This window comes from Lepidochelys olivacea (assembly GCF_965140295.1).
Source record: "Lepidochelys olivacea isolate rLepOli2 genome assembly, chromosome: 2".
Classification (NCBI taxonomy): domain Eukaryota; kingdom Metazoa; phylum Chordata; order Testudines; family Cheloniidae; genus Lepidochelys; species Lepidochelys olivacea.
This window is the reverse complement of record NC_140412.1, coordinates 65,963,798-65,985,557: the sequence shown is the minus strand read 5'-3', so window position 1 is coordinate 65,985,557 and position 21,760 is coordinate 65,963,798. Positions and strand designations below refer to the sequence as shown.

Genomic DNA, 21,760 nt, shown 5'->3' with positions numbered 1-21,760 from the left:
CTTTCATTAATGAGCTAGGCCCAAGTGTATACTGTTCTTTCTGAATTATAAGTTCACTAAACAAGCAGCAGTGGCATATCTTCTGAATTTATAATTTCATATGTAGCTATTAATTAAGCAGTTTTGTCCCTAACTGTTTGTATGGGGTTGGGAGAAAAGACAGAACATTAGTATATTAAGGGACTTCTAATTTTCAGTGTGTATTAAGTTAATTTCGTTTCCCAATTTCATCCTGAAGTGGGAAGATAAATGGACCTTACTAGTTTATCTTTTTGGACCAACGTTAGTGGCTTGTCTGCTCTGTGTATTGGCATTTGGAGTACTGCTCTGCACTAAGCCTGGTGAAGTTTACAACATGCCACTTAAGATGTGAGTAGGAGAAGTGAACTTTACTGCTAGAGGAGAACCTAAATGAACAAGGGCAATTCTAAAACACTTTTATAAGTGATCTGAAGCCTTGCTTGATTAAAAAAAAATAATTCTTGGGGTATTTATTACTAAATTACCATAACCTGGCTATAAGAGGGTTGAACAAGTCAAGACTGCTAGTTCTTAAGAAGAAAACTAACCAAGGCCTGACTGTGTGGCTACAATGTCATGTCAAGATTATGAATGTGATGCTGAAACTGCCTGTTTCCAACTTAGGCTATACCTTACAGACTGGAACTTCAGTACCTAGCTTGAAAGATCATATTTTTAAGTTGGGGGGAAAAGTAGGAAGGTAGCACGAAGAATATAATTCTCATCCTTCCAAAAGAGCTTTCTTGTTTCTAGACATAGCTGCAAAAGGGTTCTGATTTTGCTACAGCTACTGCGTTCAGTTTTATACTGAGAGAAATCTTTTGCAAGTAAGAGAGAAGCACATGACTTAAGAATTCATCTTTTGTTTATAATATACCATTATTTACAGGAATTATATAGCAAAACAACTTACAGTAGTTCTCAAAACTTGCTTTAAGGTGAATGGTGGGGAGGGGGCGTTGGGTTTTTTTCTTGTAGCAGCAGCCTAACTCTTGTGTTGAATTTCCCACAAAACTGTCTACTTCAACTCTGCAGTTTTATGTAACATTCCTTCAAAATATTTGTCTGGAGTAATCTCAGTTTGTTATGAGAATTTACCCAGGCAACTTGCATTAGGTTAGCAAAAGTTGCATAGCCAGCACCTGTTGTAAATAAAGTTGAGAGTAAACCTTGTGTTTATGGGTACTCTTGGAATAACCAGAGGAATTTTCTAGTGTTAGGCTCCTTTTTGATCTTGTGTTGGAGCAACTGAAAAGTCCAGCTTACACTATAAGAAAACGGATAACCAAAATCATTTAAAATCAGACCATTGGCTCAGGTCATACTTCAAAGACATGAGATCAAAAGTAATGGTGAGTTAGTTGAGTGTACGTCAGGCTTCCTTTACTGTGCCCATCCTGTCCCCCGCCTTTTGCTTAATGTGTTTGAGTTCTTTGGTCACAAGTATTGAAAGTGCAGGGTGGAAATTTCATTAGTATGTTTCTTGCCTCTTGGACCATAGATAACTGAAGTACAACCTTTACCATTCTGCTGTAAATTGGTGTCAGGGACTTTCATAGAGGTGACTCTAGGTTAGCTAAGTGGAATCCATTTGAAATAGTACTCTGCTAGCAGGGTGGTGAAGATGTTGAGCTGGGGTCGTTACTGTGATGAATTCTATGCCCAGTTTGTCCCATCATGTGTGGATGGCAGTACAACTAGAGCTGGTAAAATCTGTTAACTTGAGAGGTTTTGACTACTCTGTTCATAGGAAAAACATGTCAAGTTAGTTAGGATGTGCGCATTGCTAGGTTTGTCATGTGTAGAATTCACCCTAAATTCTTTAGCAGTGATCTTACACTGCTATCTTAAGCCAGGAGTCCTCAACATTTTCATACTGTGGATCAGTTCATAATAGAGCTGTTGTTTTGTGGACCATCCCGCATCCCATTTGCAGCTGTATAAAATAGCTGTGGCAACTATAGCAATTGCTTATGTGAAAAAGCAGCTTGGAAAGTAGGTATGTATTCAGCTGTCTTTAGTGTCTGTTTTTGCTGTTCATGTCAATTTCCCCTCCTATCAGTTCTAATTCTTTCAGGGCAAGCAAGGAGAGTCAATACAATGTGAGTCAGCTTTCAATCGCCACCACCAAATGCTCAGTGCTTCACAGACTACAATTTAGGAATTATAAAGCCCAGGGGAAAATGACTAATAACTGTTGTCATATGCTGCGGTGTTGTAGCCATGTTGGTTCCAGGATATGAGACACAAAAAGTGGGGTGAGGTAATATCTTTTATTGGACGAACTCTGTTGGTGAGAGACACAAACTTTCAAGCTACACAGAGCTCTTCTTCAGGTCTGGGAAAGGTACTCAGTGTCACAGCTAAATACAAGATCGAATAGATAGTTTAGGGGACCATTCAAGGTGAAGTGGCCTGTTAACACTATTTCTTGTTCGAAAGGTGTTAATGAGACATGGCAATGTGTTTCCAGAGTTACAAAATTACAAGATTAATTATTACCCTATCCATTTGTAAAATAGTTTATAATACTATAGCCTTTTCTACAGTGTTTAAAGAAAACGTGGCAACTCTTCAGAATTGTTCTTAAAAAGTTTAACTATTTTGGCTTTTCCCTATATTGCAAAAGGGACCTCCTGAAAAAATTAGTTGTAGCAGATCAAATCAGCTGTCATCCTGGATCCTGAAATATTAACTATGACAAGTATTTGAGGTCTTATTACTATTGTATCTTGTAAGTGAATGGCAGTGAATGATGCTGTTTTGCCTGAACACTTATATACTATCAAATCTACCCCGCCCCCAAAAGATCTTGCAGTTAAATTTCGGATGGTGGTTTAGGAGCAGAAGAGCATGGGATGAGAATGAGGAAAGATTATTTGAAGAGATGGGGTGCACAGAGGGATTTAGAGAAGAAAGAATAGTCTTGATGGATGACAGTGAGGCTGTACCCATATTCCAGCACTGGTGCATCTGTACTAGTAGTTGATTAAGACTATGGGTGTGTCTGTACTGAAATCGAAGGTGTGATTGCAGCTCATGTAAGCATTCCCATAGTAGGTTTAATCTAACTAGTGCATAGGAATGAAGACATGGCAACACTGATCCCAGTGTGGGCTCTAGTAATGAGAGTACGTATCGAGGGTTCTGGTCGGGCTTGCGCAGCCTGTACTGCTGGATCTACACCACTAATTTTAGCCGCGTTCACTGGATTATAGCTAACATGGGTATGCCTATACCAGCTCCAAGCACACCTTCAATTGCAGGGTTGACAAACATATTGTGGTGAGCCCTGTCTTCTGAGTCTTCCAACTTTGCAGCTGGACTACTGCTGTTACTATTTTTCCTAGTGTCGACTAGGCCTGAGCATGTTCCAGATGCAGGGGGCAGCATGAAAGAGAGCCCGAAACCAAGAATGGTATAAAGGCAAAGGAATCAGGAGGGTGAAAGTTTTAGGGAGAGCATATGGAGTGAGAGGGGAAGTAAAAGGAAAATGAGGGGATAGATATTTAGGGGAAAAGTCCTATGTGGCCTAGTACAGGTAGGTAAAGATTAGGAGCATGAATTTAATTCAGTAAAAGAGGAGACGCTAATGAAGGGATTCAAAGTGATAGGAATGGGGCATATATTGCATGTGTAGACTTCATCTCCCTGATGACCTTGTCATCGAGCTTGAACCTACTAATGACTAACCTCCATGGCTAGGGCCCTACCAGACTCACAGTCCATTTGGGTTAATTTCTTTAAAATAGTCAATGTCATGATTTCAGATATTTAAATCTGAAATTTCACAATGTTGTAACTGTAGGAGTCCTGATCCGAAAGAGGTTGGGGGAGCTGCAAAGCTATTGTCTGTGTGTGTGTGTGGGGGGGGGGGGAGCGGGGCAGAGGGTGTCATGGAATTGCCATCTTTGCTTCTATGCTGCCTTCAGAGCTGGGTGGATGGAGAGTGGCCGCTGCTGGCTGGGCGCCCAGCTGTTAAGGTAGTGCTGCCATCAGGAGCAGCGCAGAAGTAAGGTATGATATTCCCATCCATATTTCTGTACTGCTGCCTTCAGAGTTGGGCCTTTTTACCACTCTTGCTTCTGCGCTGCTGGTGGGGCGCTGCCTTCAGATCTGAACACCTGGCACCGATGCTCTCCATCCACCCAGGCAGCACAGAAGTAAGGGTGCCAATGCCGCAACCCCCTACAATAACCTGGCAACCCCCTTTTGGGTCGGGACCCCCAGTTTGAGAAACACTGGTCTACCCCGTGAATTTGTATAGTATAGGGTAAAAGTATACCAAAGACCAGATTTCACAGAGGAGACCAGATTTCACAGTCCTTGATGCATTTTTCATGGCCAAGAATTGGGTAGGGCCCTGGCATTACACAGCTCTATTTTCCAGATGTGTTGCTGCTGTCTCCTGTTGTCTAACCTCTTGCCCCTATCGCCACCTCTTTAAAAAGAGGTCTGAATTCAGTCACTGGATGCTGTCTGCACCTTTCTGAAGAGAATCAGCGTATCTGTTTAGATCGGGGTTCTCAAACTGGGGTGTCGCAAGCTGTCAGCCTCCACCCCAAACCCTGCTTTGCTTGCAGCATTTATAATGGTGTTAAGTATATAAAAATGTGTTTTTAATTTATAAGTAGGGGTCACACCCAGAGGCTTGTTATATGAAAGGGGTCACCGGTACAAAAGTTTGAGAACCATGGTTTAGATGGAAGAGATAAAACTTACCAGAATTATACTTGTTATCGAGGAAAAGTTTGCTTAAACTGAAAAGTTTGGATCTGTATCCTATTGTCCCATAATTTGCGGATGGTGTTGGGAGCAGTTCAGATTTTGGAGTCAGGAAACTAATTGGACATTTCTTCTCATGTTATATGCCATGATTAACAGATGAGATTCCAAAAGCGTAAATAAAATGTGGTTATCCTAGATGTGCTTCATAGGGTCTGAACGGGTTCCTGGAGTCTAGAAGAGTGCCTGATGCAAATTAAAATGGTGTTTCTCAGCTGTCAAAGTAAATAGGGATTTTTTTAATGCTGGTGTTTATATCTGACAAAGTTAGCTGAGTCACGTCACATACTCTGTTGCTCTTACTGTAGAGCTGAAAAGCTCAATATCTCAAGAGGCTCCTCTGCCAGGGAACTGACACCCATCTGCTATCACTTCTTAAGTATAGTTCACGTTGTTTCAATCCTTGTTCAAGCAACAGAAAGATAGTCTCCTTCTTAATTCCTCACCATTTCCTCCCCCTTTTCCCTCACACTAACCCTCATTGGATTAATTCTGCATCCTGTCCATCCTGCCACTTTACATAACAGGCCTCATTTGAGCCATCCATCTTTTCTGAGCAGTGGAAAATGAGTTTGGATTTAAATATGTAAACATCCTTATGCACAAGCTTCTTTACTTTTAATTTATTAAATCTTTTGAGCTTCTAATGTTTGTTTGCAAATTAAAAAATAAATGTGAAATCGGGTGAGAATGTACATATCTGAAGAATTTTCTCAAATGCCATATTTGTATGAAATTTATTCAAATATGGCTGGGCTTTAATTTTATGAAAACATTTTGTTATCAAAGGTAATTTGTTGAGCATCAAGTTATTTTTTTAAAAAGTTGCATTTTTAAAATCTTTGGGAATCTCCACGTTTGCTCTAATAACAAGATTTTAGCAACGTCCTGCATGGTCATATTGCATGTTAATGACATTGATTAACTGTCAGGCAGTGGAAATTGATGAGAAAATGTCCATAGTAAAATTAAATGGCATTACTGAAGACAGTACTGCTGGTTAGGGAGGTGACTAGACCCAGTAGTCTGTTGTAGGAGTATTAATGTGAGCTCCAGGTTTTTTTCACATGATTAAAACGGGCCATCTGTTCTTTGTTAAATGTTTACAAAAACAGCTTTTCTCTAAAAGATTTAAGGAGATGTGGGTCTAGTAAACACTGCAATATTTCTGAGCACCTTTTTCACCTTATTTCAAAGAGCACCAAAAATAATTTTGCCTGCATATCAAACAGGATTAATACCTATTTGTATTTAATCTTTACTGGTTTCTTTTCTGTGGAAGATTAAATTCTGTACCAAGATGCTAAATTATGGCCTCATTTATTACTAAAAACAGTTGGGGGGAAATGATTTGTGTTCTGAAGTGTGCAGGTAAGTTTTCAATCTTTTTGTAAATGTATGTAGTACATATAGTTTTGTAATTTTTTATAAACGGAAAACAGGATTCTGTCATTAGAAATTGTGACCCTGTAACTGTAGTTAATCCAATGTAGATTTAAAGATGAAGAACTATTTGAAATAAGTCCCTATGATAGGTTTAAGCCAATATTCACTGGTAATAACCTGTCCTACCTTCCTTCCCTTCTCAACCCTGTTTAAAAAAAAACAATTCAGACAACTGTTCTAGGGTGGAGAAATGCCTCCTTCAAGCTGCCTCTGATCTCTCAGCCTCCTCCCAGATTTGTGCTGCTCCTACACAGCTTCACACTAGGGAGCAATGTGGGGCTGTCAGTCAGGGATATACAGTTTGGTGCAAAAATGTTAACACACAGTGCACAGAAAATTGGACTTAATCACACCCACTTTTGAAAAGTATAATGCTAAAAATTAAAGATCATATTGATATAAAATTTTAAACGAAAACATTTGCAAAGTAAAATGAGACAAAAGTAATACCAAATGAAAACTAATTAGAGCAGACAGGCTGTTTCACTAATGATGCTTTTGAGGTATGTGAATGAAAATTTCTAGCAATATAGAAATATTTGAATGTATAAGGTATTTTCTTTGGTTGAACTGGGATGCCTATTTTTAATTCTCAATAACCTAGTATTGTGAATAGGAGTTGGTATAACTTCTTTAGATTTTTGGCTTTCCAATTTCATACATAATTTGTGCATGTAATATATAAATTTAAATATTTTAAAGCACCACTTGAGTGAATGTTACATATACGCTTTTTTGAGGTAGTGAGTGGGACTGAAAGAATGTGAAAGTCTACAGGTTAACATTTTACGAAACTTAATTCACTAGTTTTGAGAAGTTCTTAAATGAATGAGATGGGGAACAGTATTTTAAACATTTTAATGTAAAGTCTTGACATGAGGCAGAGAAGTTAAAATTGTGACAGCAATATCCATCAATTTTACATCATAGTACATGGGGAAAGTTGGAGAGAATGTGAGCCTTAACTTCAAATATCCTGGTTTTTACTGGTCTGTTCTAAATAGTTTTTTAATTTTTTGAAAAAAGTCATTCAGGAGATGGAGAGGCAAGGTAAGGCACGGATATTTTTGGATTGCATTAAAAAATGTCATCAAAGCTTGTGTGCGTGCACATTCATTTTGAAATCAGTGGATCAATCCTGTGAACTTTGCTTCACAGGCACACTTTGAAAAGTGGCTAAAATTTAAACATCCTCAGTCTTGTAGTTCATTGAGCAGATACATTGAGAAGACTTTATTGAAACTGTTAATGTTAGTGGCTTGTCTGGCTGCTGGGCATTTTTTTTTTTTTAAATCCTCATGAATCATTTTTAAAAGAAAAACTCAACTTTGGCTCAAAAGTTAGATCTTTTAAATAAGCTTTTGCAAAACTTAAGATCAATAGAAATGTCTGTTTTTAAAATTCCAACACAGATAGCATTTTTAAACAAGTATTTCCCCTCAGCATTGGAACCAAAACCTGAAGATCTGAATATCTACCAACGAAACTGATTGAATAGAGTTTAATTGTCCAGACTAAGAGCAGTGCTAAAAGCAATCAAGTGGCTTAAACCTAAGCAAGGATATCCAGAACACGAAATCTACTATCTAAAGTGTGATTTAAAAGTCTTTGTGACGATATCCGAAGGCAGCAACCTGGAGGAAAGCCTAGGAGGAGTGTTCACCACCCCAGTCTCCTGGGAAAATGGAAAGTAATGGGATTCCTAGCAGATTGCAAAGTAAATGAACAATGGAGGGAAACATTTGAACTACTCATATACCTTACAGGGTTCTAAATTCACTGTATCATTCAGGAAAAGGATCTGAGTGCCATTGTGGGCAGCTGAGTGAAAACCTTGGCTCAAAGTGCAGTTGCAGTTAAACAAGATTTAAGGATGGGTATATAATGGAGAATAATATGGGGACTATTGTAATGCTTTTATGTAAGTTGATGGGGTGTAGCCTAACCTCGAATGCTGTGTGCAGAAATGGTCGCTTATCTTCCCTGCCCACCCCCCCCCCCCTTTGGTAAAATTAGAAGGTTCAAAGATTGATAAGTGGGATTATTCCTTCGTAAAACACTTTGAGAGCTATGGATGAAAAGCACTATATAAGACCTTGGTATTTTTATTATTTTTCAGAAAGGAGATGAATAAGATGAAATGATAAAAGTATATAAAATAATGAATGGTATAGGAAAGGTAGATCAAGGGCTTCTGCTTTTTGTCTCATAACACAAGTATAGGGGGACATTAAATTAAATTAAAAGGTGACAAATTCAAAACTAATAAAAGGAAATATTTTTCACATATGTAATTAAACTGTGGAAATCATTGCTACGTGGTGATACTGAGGCCAGAAATTTCGCAAAGTTAAAAAAGAGAGATTGAACACTTGTATGGGTAATAACTTATAATAACTATTTGTATGGATAATAGTGATCACTAATGTGAACAGATTTTGGAAGAGATATTTAACCTCATGCTTCAGAGTGGAAGCCAATTTCTTATAGGGATTTAGGAGGAGACCTAATGTGCAGGCACATATGCCTAACTTCAGGTTGTTTGCACCTTCTTCTGAAGTATCTGTTTGTACTGTCAGATACAGAACTATATGGACCACATGAATGATCTGATTTGGTAATTCCCACGTGTTATCCTGGACTATACTTAGGGATGCCATGTTTTATATTGGCCTCTATCAGTAAGGTGTCTGATAAATTTGAAACAACCTCACTACTTACCTTCCCATGGCTCAGTGATCCCTGTCTTCCAAAAGGCTGGACCTCAGGAAAAGCCTGGTGTAGGGCTATCTTCCGTTTGGAATCAGGCCTGTCATCTCATTCCCTCATCTTGAGAGTGAACAAAAAAAGAAAACAATTCAATGAAACAAAATTCAAAAAGAAATAAGAAAGGAAAACTACACAACGAAATATACAGTTGTAAAAGTAATGCAAGGAAAAGCAGTAATATTGCTCCTTACATCCTCAATAGTGTCATAGCAAACTCTGGATCATCGGACTCTGAGCTGATCTAGTAGGAGATCCCATGGGTGTGGAGGGAAGCTAGTTGCATCTGCATTGATAGTGTGAAGGCATAGCAGGACATAACTCCTTGTCTTCACAGCATTTGTGTGGGTAGTTGTGTAGGGCAGAACTATCTAAAGCACTGAGTGGAACAAAGCAAAAACAAGAATAGGTGCAAACAGACATTCTATACTTGCTCCAGAGTTTTGTGCCAGGAACTGTGGGACACATACAGAGGTGGGCAAACTACGGCCCAGGGAATGCCTCAGACCCTCCAGACACTTTAATCTGGCCCTTGAGCTCCCGCTGGGGAGTGGGGTCCGGGGCTTGCCCTGCTCTGGCACTCCAGCCGGGGAGCAGGGTCAGGGGCTTGTCCCACTCCACGTGGTTTCCAGAAGCAGCAGCATGCCTCCCCTTCAGCTCCTATATGTGGGGCAGCCAGGAGGCTCTGCACACTGCCCCTGCCCCAAGCGCTGCCCCCACAGCTCCCATTGGCCAGGAACCGCAGCCAATGGGAGCTGCGGGGCAGCACCTGCGGACAGGGCAGCACCTAGAGCCGCCTGGCCGCACCTCTGCATAGGAGCCGGAGTGGGGATGTGCTGCTGCTTCTGGAAGCTACTTGAGGTAAGTGCTACCTGTAGCCTGCACCCCGATCCCCTCTCGTGCCCCAACCCCCCTATCCCAGCCCTGATCCCCCTCCCACCCACCAAACCCCTCAGTTCTAGCCCGGAGCAGCCTCCTGCGCTCCCAACCCGTCATCCCCAGCCCCACCCCAGAGCCTGCACCCCCAGCCAGATCCTTTGCCTTCACCCCTCCACCCCCCACACACACATCCCAACCCCCTGCGCCATCTGGAGCCCTCACCCCATCCTGCACCAACCCTCAATTTCATGAGCATTCATGGCCCGCCATACAATTTCCATACCCAGATGTGACCCTTGGGCCAAAAAGTTTGCCCACCCCGGACATGTACAGCACATAGGTAATGCTTTCGAGGAGTGCTGTGTGAGAGCATGGTACACTCAAAACACTGGTACACCCATGGAACATGGTACACTCAGAACAGCATGGATGTTTTTGTATTAGTCCTCCTTTTTGCCCGATCTGCAGAGGATAAGAGTCCATTACTACCCCACCTAGAGAACCATGGCTCTACAGCGTATACTGTAAAAGATCATGCTCTTAGCTCTGGAGGTCCTCAGTTCAATCCTTGGGATGTTGGTCAAAATGTTGATGTCATGCATGCACTAGTGTGAATGGCACTGATGCAGTTCTCTTGTGTAAATGCACCCTATGATTGTGTCCTATTAATTTTCTAGCTGTATATATAGAAGCCAAAGTTAATACTTATTTTCAGATGACAAAAGTTCCATGTAAGTAAGTAACTTTTCCCAGATTACTCATACAAAATAGCTGTTACCAGAATATAGGAAAGTCTTATATAAACAACTTTTTATTTCAGAGATGGACAACTTTAGAATAGCAGAGGGCCATAAAATCCACTAAAAACCCCTTTGGTGGGCGATAAAGAAAACAGCCTCCCTCCCCCAAAAATTAAATATTGAGCCAGGTTGCTGTGGTGCACAGTCTTTTAGTAAAAGTGTTACTGCCTCATCAGCACAGTTTATCTGTCCCATGCCTCCCAGCTCGTTACTGCCTACCCATTAATGATTTGGGAGCTGAAAGCCAATGAGGTTTCAGCCAGGGTCTTCACTCTCCACCAAGCATAGGAAGTAACCAGAGCTTAGATGTCATGGGACGGAGTTGGAGCCTGTGTTGAAGGGGAGCAGAGTGGAGGCAGAGATTGGGGTCAGCAGGACCTCATGTTTCAAGTCGTAATGGCAGTCAAATTTGGCCTGGCTGGCCCTCCATCATGCCACCATGGAAGGGGCTCTGCTGTTACGCCACCCAGCTTATGCCACTGCCAGCTCCCCTGCCCCCCTCAACTCCCAGCCCTCCAAAATACATTCACCAGCTTCATATGGTCAGGCTAAATAAAACAAGCTGGTTGGCTGGATGAGGCCAATGTCTGCCTTATTTTTTCATTTTTAAGTATAAGTGAATTTTATTTGGTTTATGAAATTTTGTTTGTGGATTTATACCTTTTTATATGGCGTTTTTAAGAATAATTTTATACTTGCAATATTCAGTACTTTATAGCTGATCTGCAACAACCTTACCCGCAGCATAGCAATGCTTACAATTATTGTACAATATTTGTTTGAAATGTTACCAATTAACTTCACCTTCTGTTTTCTCGTCTCCCTCCATGACCTCTCAGCCCTAAAATAGAGAGCTTTAAGTAAACAATTTTATGGACAACAAATGTGTGTTTTTATTATGCTATACTAATTTAATGCCTATTTGTATTTCTTAGCATTCTCCATCGGAGCCCTTTGTAGAGAAACCAGTGCCGGATATGACTCAGGTTAGTGGACTGAATACCCAGCTAGTGAAAAATGATGATTACCTGCCACCGATTGAACAGCAGCCTCAGCAAAAGAAGAAGAAAAAGAAAAACAATCACATTCTTGCAGAGGGTCCTAGTAAAGGTTTTGGTAAGGAAGATTTTCCTGGTGGTCTTGACAGCCAGGATCAAACCAGGAACTCATTGGATTGCTCCCAAGAAGAGAAAAAGAAAAAGAAAAAGCCCAAGTCAAAAAAGGAGCTGAAGGATCCTAAAGAACCCAAGGAAAAGAAGGAGCCTAAGGAACCCAAGCCTCCCAAAACCCCTAAGCCTCCCAAAGAGCCAAAGGAAAAGAAAGCAAAAAATACCACACCAAAACCCAAGACCAGCAAAAAGACAAGGTAGGTCAGGAAATACCTCTTTGGGTATTTGTACTGTATGTATTTGTGGGATTTAAAAAAAAAATACAAAAAGAATGGGGGAAATAATTTTGTTGGCTCGGGATTGTACCAATTTTAATTATTTTTTCCCTTTTTTTAAAAAAAAAATGGGAGGGGCAAAAAACCCACACAGCCCTAAGTGAAATAGTTATGCTGATACAAAAATTGTAGCCTCTCTAACCCTGTTTCCTCGTAGTTGGAACAGGAGAATGATCTCCACTTGGCTTCGTGATCCCTTTTAGGATCAGGGTTAAAATCCTAGTAGGCCATATAAGAGAGATCAAATCGCAGTACTGTACAGTCATTCCAAAGCAAACCCTCCTTCCCTCCCAAAAAAAAATTATCACGAGTACAAATGTTCACTGAGAAAACTGAGAAGGGAAAAATATTAAAACTGATTTTTTCATTTGTATCTAAAATTTCTTACAACTGTTCTGAACCTGTTCCAAACATCTGAATCTGTTTTTCAAGATGTGGCTAATGTTAGAAAATATATAACTTCCAGATGGAAGCACAGCCAGACCTGGTTAATCCAAATCAGTTTGCAGAATCCATTTGTATTAAGATTAAAAACAATTTTGATTAACAAATCTGATTTGCATGTATTCTGCAAGGTTGGTTACTGTTTAATTCTTTCTAATACAGATATATGGATAAATGAAGCTCAGATAGTATGGACTTCTAGTAAGAATGAAAGGTTAGTCGGGTAGATAGCAAAACTAGTGTTTATTGAAGAATCTGTGTAAATAGGCAGGGTGAAGTGTTTTGTAAAAGCTTTCACAAAAAGAAAAGGAGGACTTGTGGCATCCGATGAAGTGAGCTGTAGCTCACGAAAGCTTATGCTCAAATAAATTTGTTAGTCTCTAAGGTGCCACATGTCGTCCTTTTCTTTTTGTGAATACAGACTAACACGGCTGCTACTCTGAAACCTGTAAAAGCTTTATTAGCTTTTCAGTACAGTTGAACCTACTTATAATTTACAAAAAAAAATGTATTACTGTAGTTTAATGTTCAGGTACATGTTACTGAATCTAGGTAGTGGACTGAACAGCTTTCCCACTGTAGTCTTTTGAAACTAGAGTATTGTATCAGCTAAATGAAAAGATTAGTTTGCCTGGGGACAGGATATTCATATTTTTTGGGTTTTGCGAAGTTTTTTTGCCTTTTTTAAAGGCCACAAAGGGAAGGGACTATTTTATGATTATCTAATTCAGCCTCTCACCATAACACAGGTCTCACCCAGCCATTCCTACATCAAGAACTGAAAAACTTGAGATTTATTTAAAAAAAAAAAAAAAACAAAAAAAAACTTCTCATTGCAAACCTTTTCAGCTAGGTTCTATGAATATAGTTTCTATAGACAGTCTTTCAGAATTTAATAATGTTTAACAAACCAAGGTTAGAAAGAACTTGGTTCCAAAATATATGTAGTTTCCTATGAATTGGGATTGACATCAGGCCTCAATATTTGAGATGCCACATAACCCAGGGTGATAAGTCTGTGCAGGGTCACACCAAGTGAAGGCATGGGACCACACTTTGCGGGCAGGGGAGTGGACTCTCCTTTCAGGAAACAGAGCTGCTCTCTTGCATGCCTGTGGGGGGGGGGGAGACTTTATTCTTTTTCCTCCTACCTTTGCAGTATCCCTTGCAATTGGATGGGTGAATTTTGTAATACTTCTCATAGTTGCAAAGTTATATTCTTACCACTCTTTGGGAAACATGTACATGGGATCATGAACAACACTTGCAGCCTCTTACCCCAATAGGCAAGACTGTTTAAGAAAAGTGTACTTGCCCAGTCAGTCACAGCCTTGATTCATTATTGCCAAATGTACTTTTCAAGTCCAGATTCACTTCAGTGTATCTGCTTTGATAGCTTCAGTATCTGGGAGGTAAACATTGTCAAAGAACCTGCTGACTTAGGAAGGGTAACGGATTGCTAAGGAATATGACTTCTGTGAAAGATATTTACCTGCTTTTGCCACGCAATGCCACCGACTAGGAAATCTGTCCAGTAACATTTGTAATTGAATCAAAGTTTTAAGTAAATCAACAGGCTAAACCAATAATCTGTTGAGCCACAGTGCTTCAGCTAGTCAGAGGAATCTTAAGTGATGCATCTTGATCTTGCTATAGTGCTACCTCACTAGGAAGGCTATAACATCACAATAGCAGAGATGACTAAAATGGATGCACCTAAATGTAAATTGAGTGGCAAAGGATAATTACGTAAATCGAATATGTGGTGCTGAAGGTGATGGGGTGTTTTGGCTATGTTAGTGCTCGTTATATTATCATAGTAGCTTGCTTCTAGGCATTGGATTACAGTAGTGGCAATTTTGCGTTTGGAAAGTTCTGTGATACTGGTTACTTTCAATCTCTAATAAACTAACTTGAGTTTATGTAAAAAGCCATTTTCTTAGGGGATGGGATAAGTGTTTGAAATGAGAGAGAATTCAGAGACCATCAGAGGTGTCTCTCTACATACAACATATGAGACATTTCCATTATTCAAATTCAGTTGGAAAAGGGTAACCCCTTTTACTGGATCGTTCAAAAAGTATTGCTACATAGATAGTACACAGACAGAGGCAGAAACTGCCACTGAAGTGAAAGGATGAAAAAATAAATTGAATTCAATTATAAAATGGGCAATATATACTAAAGTAGCAGATTATTCTAATCAATATGCATACTTTTATTAAAACAGCACATCAGAATTAACTAGCCATGTAATCCTCTTATCGACCATGAAAGTATAGAAAAATCTTGGAATCGTCCCTCCTCCTTTCTTTGGAGTAAACCTTGAAGAAATGTGTAAACTGCCGGGTAGAGATACACCTTAATCACATGGTGAACAAAACAGATGGATAACAGAAGAAGTTGACTTTTGTAGTGCTCATGTGAAATACATTTCCAGTGACATCCCAGAAATCTAGGAAACTTCAAAATACTTCAAAAGTGAATTTCATTGTACAGTTGGTACTTTTGGAAAGCAAATCCATGGACTAGGATGGCATGGTTTAACTTCCTGTGGCTGTTAGCGTGACCCTACAAGCAATAGTAAAAGGAGGCTGGAAGAAATGAAGGGGAAAAAAATCTTTCTCTCTATAAATCAGTTCAAGATCACTGTAGCCATATAATATTTTTGAGAGATTTCAAAATTTTGGGCCCTGAGTACAGATAAGATAGTATCCAAAAACATTCTTTCAGTATATTAACTACATGTGTGCCAAGGATTATGTGGGTCACTAAAGTCTGCCAATTTTCCTTTTAGTAATCTGGGCTACCAGACTGAAAGAAATTTGTTCTTCCCTGCTGCCATTGTTTCTATTAGTTATTTCAACTGAATATAAAACATCTAAAAAGCTTTTGGTTTTTCTAAAAGCTTTTAGAAAATGTTTCACTATATCCCTGGTTGTACAGAAATTTTGTCAGTGCCAGCATTTGGGGGAGAGGGAGTAGTAAGTTTTTTGTCTGTCTCTGTGTCTTCAGGAAAACGTCCATTAGTTTTGAGGAAGATGGGGAAATGTACACTTCTGAAATGCCCAGAATCTACTCCTAAAGTCCATGCAGCTCTCCTTAAAGCAGTCACTTAAGGTGCAGTCTACATTATGTATGAGAGTCAGATTACTTGGTTATTACATGGTTGTTTGTGACCTAGTTACAATGTGGTTAACACTTCTAGTGTGGGGACTTTAACCTAAATGCAAGGTTTTAGTCCAGTTATGGGACACAGTAGGCCCATTCATAACCAATATCTTGAGCCGGGCACAGGATAACCATGTTGTAACAAAGCCCCCTGGCTCTTTATATTTGTATTGCAAAACAGCCCTGTGCAAGGGACACAATTAAGTTTGGCAAAAAGAAAAGGAGGACTTGTGGCACCTTAGAGACCAACAAATTTATTTGAGCATAAGCTTTCGTGAGCAACAGCTAACTTCATCGGATTCATTCAGTGGATTTTCCACTGAATGCATCCGATGAAGTGAGCTGTAGCTCACGAAAGCTTATGCTCAAATAAATTTGGTCTCTAAGGTGCCACAAGTCCTCCTTTTCTTTTTGCGGATACAGACTAACACGGCTGCTACCTGTAATTAAGTTTGGGAGGATTTGTGTGTTAAAGCCTTCTCTCTACCTGTTATCAAGAGGACTAAACCTAAGCAAAACGCCATAACAAAGATGGAGTCTAGGGCAGCATCTTGCTTGGTGAATAAAAGGAACCATTGGCTTTTTCACCCTCAGAGCTCTTGGACCCTGCTGGGGGAACTCTTGTCTTTTGTATCACCTTGACTAGTGAGTGTTTACTAAATTCTGAATTACTGTGTATATCCAAGTAATTACCTTCTGGAATGAAGCTCCTCTCTCCTTCCTGCAGTCCAAAGCTACTGGAATGGGGTGGTGGTAATGCAACATTCTCGTCTACAGAGGATGGAAGCAGACTTCCATCTCCACCAGAAATGGGGGAGAGGATCATTCATCCCTGCAGGGCATTCTGATGTGTCTTCTGCTTGCAGCACATAAGCAGAGCGCTAGTCGCGAGACTCATCCACTTTCCTTGAGTGCATGCCTGCAGTGCTCTGGGTTGGCATGGCGCTCCCCTACTCTGTTGTCAGGTGGACTGGGGAGCAGAACTCGACTGGGGAGCAGGGTTGTTTGCTGAATTCATTTTTGTAGGGCAAGTGCTTGCATATTAATTTTTTCAGGTTTTCCCTTTATTGCAGGGTTCATTTTAGAAATTTGTCTGTGGGCTAGTGTCCCACAAATGAAAAAAGAAAGATCTGAATCTTAACCATAGGATTTATTTATTTGGATTTTTGGACAACAATAAGAGTACCCATCCAATATTTTGGTCAACCTTGACACTCTTTTAAATTACACTAATGAATAAACAGACCAGTTAGTAATCCCTGAGTAGATTAAATAACCCAGCAACAGTACGTTTATAACAAGAACTAGTTGACCTCCCTGCTCAATCCTTTGGAGCCTGCCATGCTGTTTTTTTGATACTTTCAAGTCGCATGATTCAGCAATCCCAGTTTGTGATGCATTGACCTGGCTCTTCTGGTGATGGTTTATTGTCTGACTTACAAAAAGCACTATTTTGTTGGGATACATATTGTCTCCAACTTCAGTTCTTTCTTCCTGTTGTCATGCTTTTCTTCTCTTACTGTCATTCTTTTATTATTGTTGTCCCCCATTGCCATTCTGATGTCTGTGCTGCTAGTGATTTTATTTGGGACAGTATGGTATGCTGCCTTAAGGAATAAGAACATTCAACACAAAGTTAGTATTGGATACTGGATTCCGAATCATGTAATCTGAAATGATGCCTGGTATATAGGCTTTAAATAAAAAGGCTATTTTTAACAGCAAATTCTGATGATTTATTTATTATTATTTTTTAAACTGTGCCAGGTTGATGCATTCTGTTTGGTGTCTGGAACCACTTGGCCTGTGAGGCCTTGTGCCTATGACCTAAATACTGTATGTACAAGTAGCCTATCTCATTATCTTGAATTTATTCCAAAAATTTAGGAAATACCATCCTGTACCTGTACATACTGATATTTAATACAGGCACCTAAGGTATTAAAGTCAGTTTTTAGATGTCTAACATAGGTTTTAGATACCTAAATTTGTATTTAGGCACCCAACTTTATGTACCTACATCTAAAAATTGAGCCCTAAATACCTGAACTATCTAAACTCTGAATGGGGTGTTTTTTATTAGCAGGTGGATTTAACTAGTTAGGTAGAAAAGCAGGTTGTAAGGGATCCACTTAGCAGTTATGAACATTAGAGCTGATTTGTTAAACATGGAGAGGAAAGCAAGATTGTTGACAGCTTCAGGAAGTGTTTGTTTCAACCCACCAGGTGAAGTCACCTCCCAGTGGGCCTACAGCATGACTATAGTATGGATGCAAATCCTCACTCAGTTTAGAGATTGAGCCTTGTTGCTTTTGTAGTTTCCTTCACCTTCTCTTCTAAATGATGTAGTGGATAAATAGATTTTAAAAAATAATTGTAATTATTGAACAATGGAATCTGCAATTTACTTGTTCATTAAAGCCAAATATAGGACTTGTAGAAAAATTACTGTCATGAAGCAATTTAGATTTCCCCCCCACGTGAATAGTACTTCTATATGTACCTGCTTTGCAGCAGACCTGGCATGAGGATGATTTGAAATCCTGTCCAAATTACTTAGTACGTATCTCCTGTTACTAAGAGAGACTTGGGGGAGTTGAAGCACAGCTTGTATATGTAGGTCATAAAAGGCACATATGAAGGTGTTTAGCTCACACCCTCTACTGTTACTAAGAGGGGAAGGTCTAATAGAGTTCAGAAAGAAATCTTTGTGTAGTTAAATCTGCTACAAGTACCTCACTTGGATGCATATTCTTTGTCTGAATCTTCCTGTGTGATAAGCCTTTGGAGATGCTGTATGACTTGAACAAATTTGTGAACATTCCATAGAGCATTCTTAGGAAGGGCAGACAGAGGATCATTAGCACTTTCTTGCCTTTCAGCAAATTGATATTTTACCAAACCTGGGCTATGCTGTTCTTCAGGACATTAAGGCTGTTATTCATATGTGATAGTGCACCCAGGGCACAGTAACTACTACTAAATTAAATTGTATGTTTTGCTCTGATTTATAGAGGTCACCAGTGAAAAGTACTAGCCTGTCAACTTACTTTACCTGGCAATGGTTCAACTCCCTGACAAGCTTACCTTTGATTTAAACAAATTTGAGAAATATGTAAAGTTTTGGAAGCAGTTTTGCACTGATTTGATAAAAGAAACCACAAAACGCTGCAGCGCAGGTGTTGAGAATGTTTGAAAGCTGATTGAGAGAAGCAGATGGCTTTAGTCAGTGGCATCCAGCCAAAAGAGCAGGTGCTGGTCATGTGACCACTGGTTACCAGGGTAATCTGATTGCTCTTGGCGTGCAGATGAAAGGAAAGGGGCCCAGTGTTCAGCTGTAGTATTGTATAATTTGTGGCAGTTAGAGCGGAAATAAATGCTGGAAATGGAGCCTCATAGTAGGGGAGACTTCTGTCCATGTGTAGCATGCACACTAGGACGATTGGAAGGGGAACTGTTTTATAGATTATTTATTTTTTTAATGATTTGTCTTATGTGGTTCTTTCAGTGGTACCAAACTCTTTAGAACGTTGTCAGAATTTGAGATTTTTTTTGAAAGCTAAACTGTATTACTGTGCCCTAGAACTTTGCTCTAATTAAGTTTTATTTTTTAATTTCCCAATATATTAATGTGTAAACATACAAATCTCTTGTGAACATTGTTTTTAAATATATAGCCTTGTTACAAAGCAGGAAAAATACATCCTAGAAATTCTTAAAACCAAGTATATTTGTATTTGTATGATTTGTTTTACAAACCTTAATAATATAAATATGCTCTCATTTGATAAATGCTTCAATCAATTGAAGTTTGTTTCTTATTAGATGTTACAGAATTGAACATTACCACTTTTTTCCAACTAGCATCCCTGATATGCAATTATGAATGTAAATAAATGGAAGCTGTTTAAAAGTTCTTGAGATGTCTGCCTATTTCAGTTTTTCACTTGACAAATTTGAGTATGATTCTACATAAAATGTTTTTTTTTTTTAAATGTTTCAGCACGAATGTTAGCCACTCTTTGTTGCAGGTTTGACAGATGATTGCTTTTAGACATGGAGGGGAAAAGAGCACATATATAGAACACACAAATCTACTTAAAACTTCAAAAATTGAGCACATTTTAAATTGCTCATAAATTTCCCCCCCTCAATCTTACATTTTTTGGTTTCATTTTAAGTATTTGACCTATATAATGTTCAAAATCCCCTAGTATTTAATTGGAAGATGGAGATTTTGAGGTATGTCTTCTCAGGTATGTAGTTTCTTTAAATTAAGTTTATATGCACAGACAGTGTTAAATACAGTGAGAGGATTATACAAAATACCCAACTCCTTGGAAGCTTGAATCTATTTAAAAAACAACCAAAAACTCCACAATTCCCCCTGCCCCCCAATCACATTAGTGTGGTAGTGATGTAGCCTTTCTTGTGAATCTTCAGCTATTGGTGTTTCTCACAGAGAGAGAGAGAGAGAGTTAAAAAGCACTTGAGAACTTGGGCAGAGGCAGGTTAGGAAAGAAATCATTTTGGCTACCATGGACAATTACAGACCTAGTCAGGTGAAGTGAAATGTAATTAATCCCTGCTGCACAAACTGACCACACCTACAAATTATGGTGGCACTAATTGTCTGGGTATGTCTGATCTGAGACTTGAAATAAAAACTGTCCTGCCTCAGTTTCCTTGTAAACACCATGAAACTAAAGAATAAAAAGGATGATTTGCTCATTACGTTCACTATTTTGATAAATTTCTCCTATGACTCTGCTCAGCTGATTCTTCTCCATACTTGCATTTTAAGAAAAATGCACGTAGTGATCATACATTCTACTTTTCCTCAGCTTTATCATGGAGCTCAACGATTTGGAATTCGCAAAGATATTGAAGTGGAAGTCCAGTTTTCATTTTAGCCACTCATTTTACTCTTATCAAATATTCTAGTCAATTCATCCAACATTAAGTGCAGGCCACATCAGCAGCTTGACCTTGGCAAAGGGAAGTAAGGTGTCATGCTAAAAAGGTCAAAGGGAAGTATATAAAATAACAGTGGTCAATGATATTTTAAAGATTTGTTTAGCTCCTGAAAATAAGGCAAAGTGATTAGAGTAGCAAAATAACTAGGGATAAATATGCCTTCATAGTTCAACATAGTATAATAGTACATTATTATTTATATTTTTCTCACTCAATCACTAATCAAAGATATTTGTTTTAGTAACAAGAAACCAGACTCAGAAACTAGTGCAGTGAAGAAAAAGGTCAACAAGGGAAAGGAAGGTTCTGAAAACTCGGATTTAGAGAAAACACCACCACCATCTCCTCATGAAGAAGAAGATGACCCAGGTGTTCAGGTAATGCCATTATTTTGACATTCAAAACCTAATTATTTAGCAATGGGTAACTATATATATGTGTATATATATATATACGTATAAAACATAAACTGTGACTCCATTAGTGAGATGCTTTTAAGATATTTTCTTTGTTGGCTGAAACAGTATATCAAGAAAGGAAAGAATCAGAGATCGCAGTGGAGAATAGTGTGTTAAAAGAACTCTCTTGTTTGTAATTTGGCTTTATTGGTTTGCCATCTGTGAATATATACAAATGAGTTTCACTTTCTTTTCCCCTCTGTCACTATACTGTATTCTGATGGTGGCCTTTCTAGTGTAAATGTATTACTAGAAGTCTTTATGTGGTCTGGTCTAGCCTAGCTGGCATTTGTTTTTTTGCGTTTAAACTTTTTGGTGGTCCCTTTTAGGTCAAGCATAAAGCATGACAGAGCAGGGTAGGGAAACTTTTATTGCTACTGCTTGTACTATACCTGTCCTGTGGATAAATAAAGGACTTCCATCTGTAGGTCTGTCAGTTGTAAACTTCAGGAGTGCTGAATTCCCCTAGGAATTTGCTGATGTATTCTGCTCATGTTATCCTAGCACTCTTATTTAAATAAATCTGGAAATGAAAACATTCATTTTGTTTAGTGGAGATATTCAGATAT

The 21,760-nt window shown here is 39.1% G+C and overlaps 1 protein-coding gene across 4 annotated transcripts in view; it reads left to right on the top strand.

Annotated features, from left to right (window-relative positions):
- The window catches only part of CHD7 (chromodomain helicase DNA binding protein 7), a 184,520-nt gene that overhangs the window by 103,491 nt on the left and 59,269 nt on the right, over positions 1 to 21,760 (top strand). For all 4 annotated transcript variants that reach the window (XM_084619507.1, XM_084619504.1, XM_084619506.1 and 1 more), the window contains exons 3-4: positions 11,633 to 12,063; positions 20,975 to 21,110. In XM_084619507.1, coding sequence (XP_084475633.1) covers positions 11,633 to 12,063; positions 20,975 to 21,110 — 567 coding nt within the window. The remainder of the gene's footprint in view (positions 1 to 11,632; positions 12,064 to 20,974; positions 21,111 to 21,760) is intronic.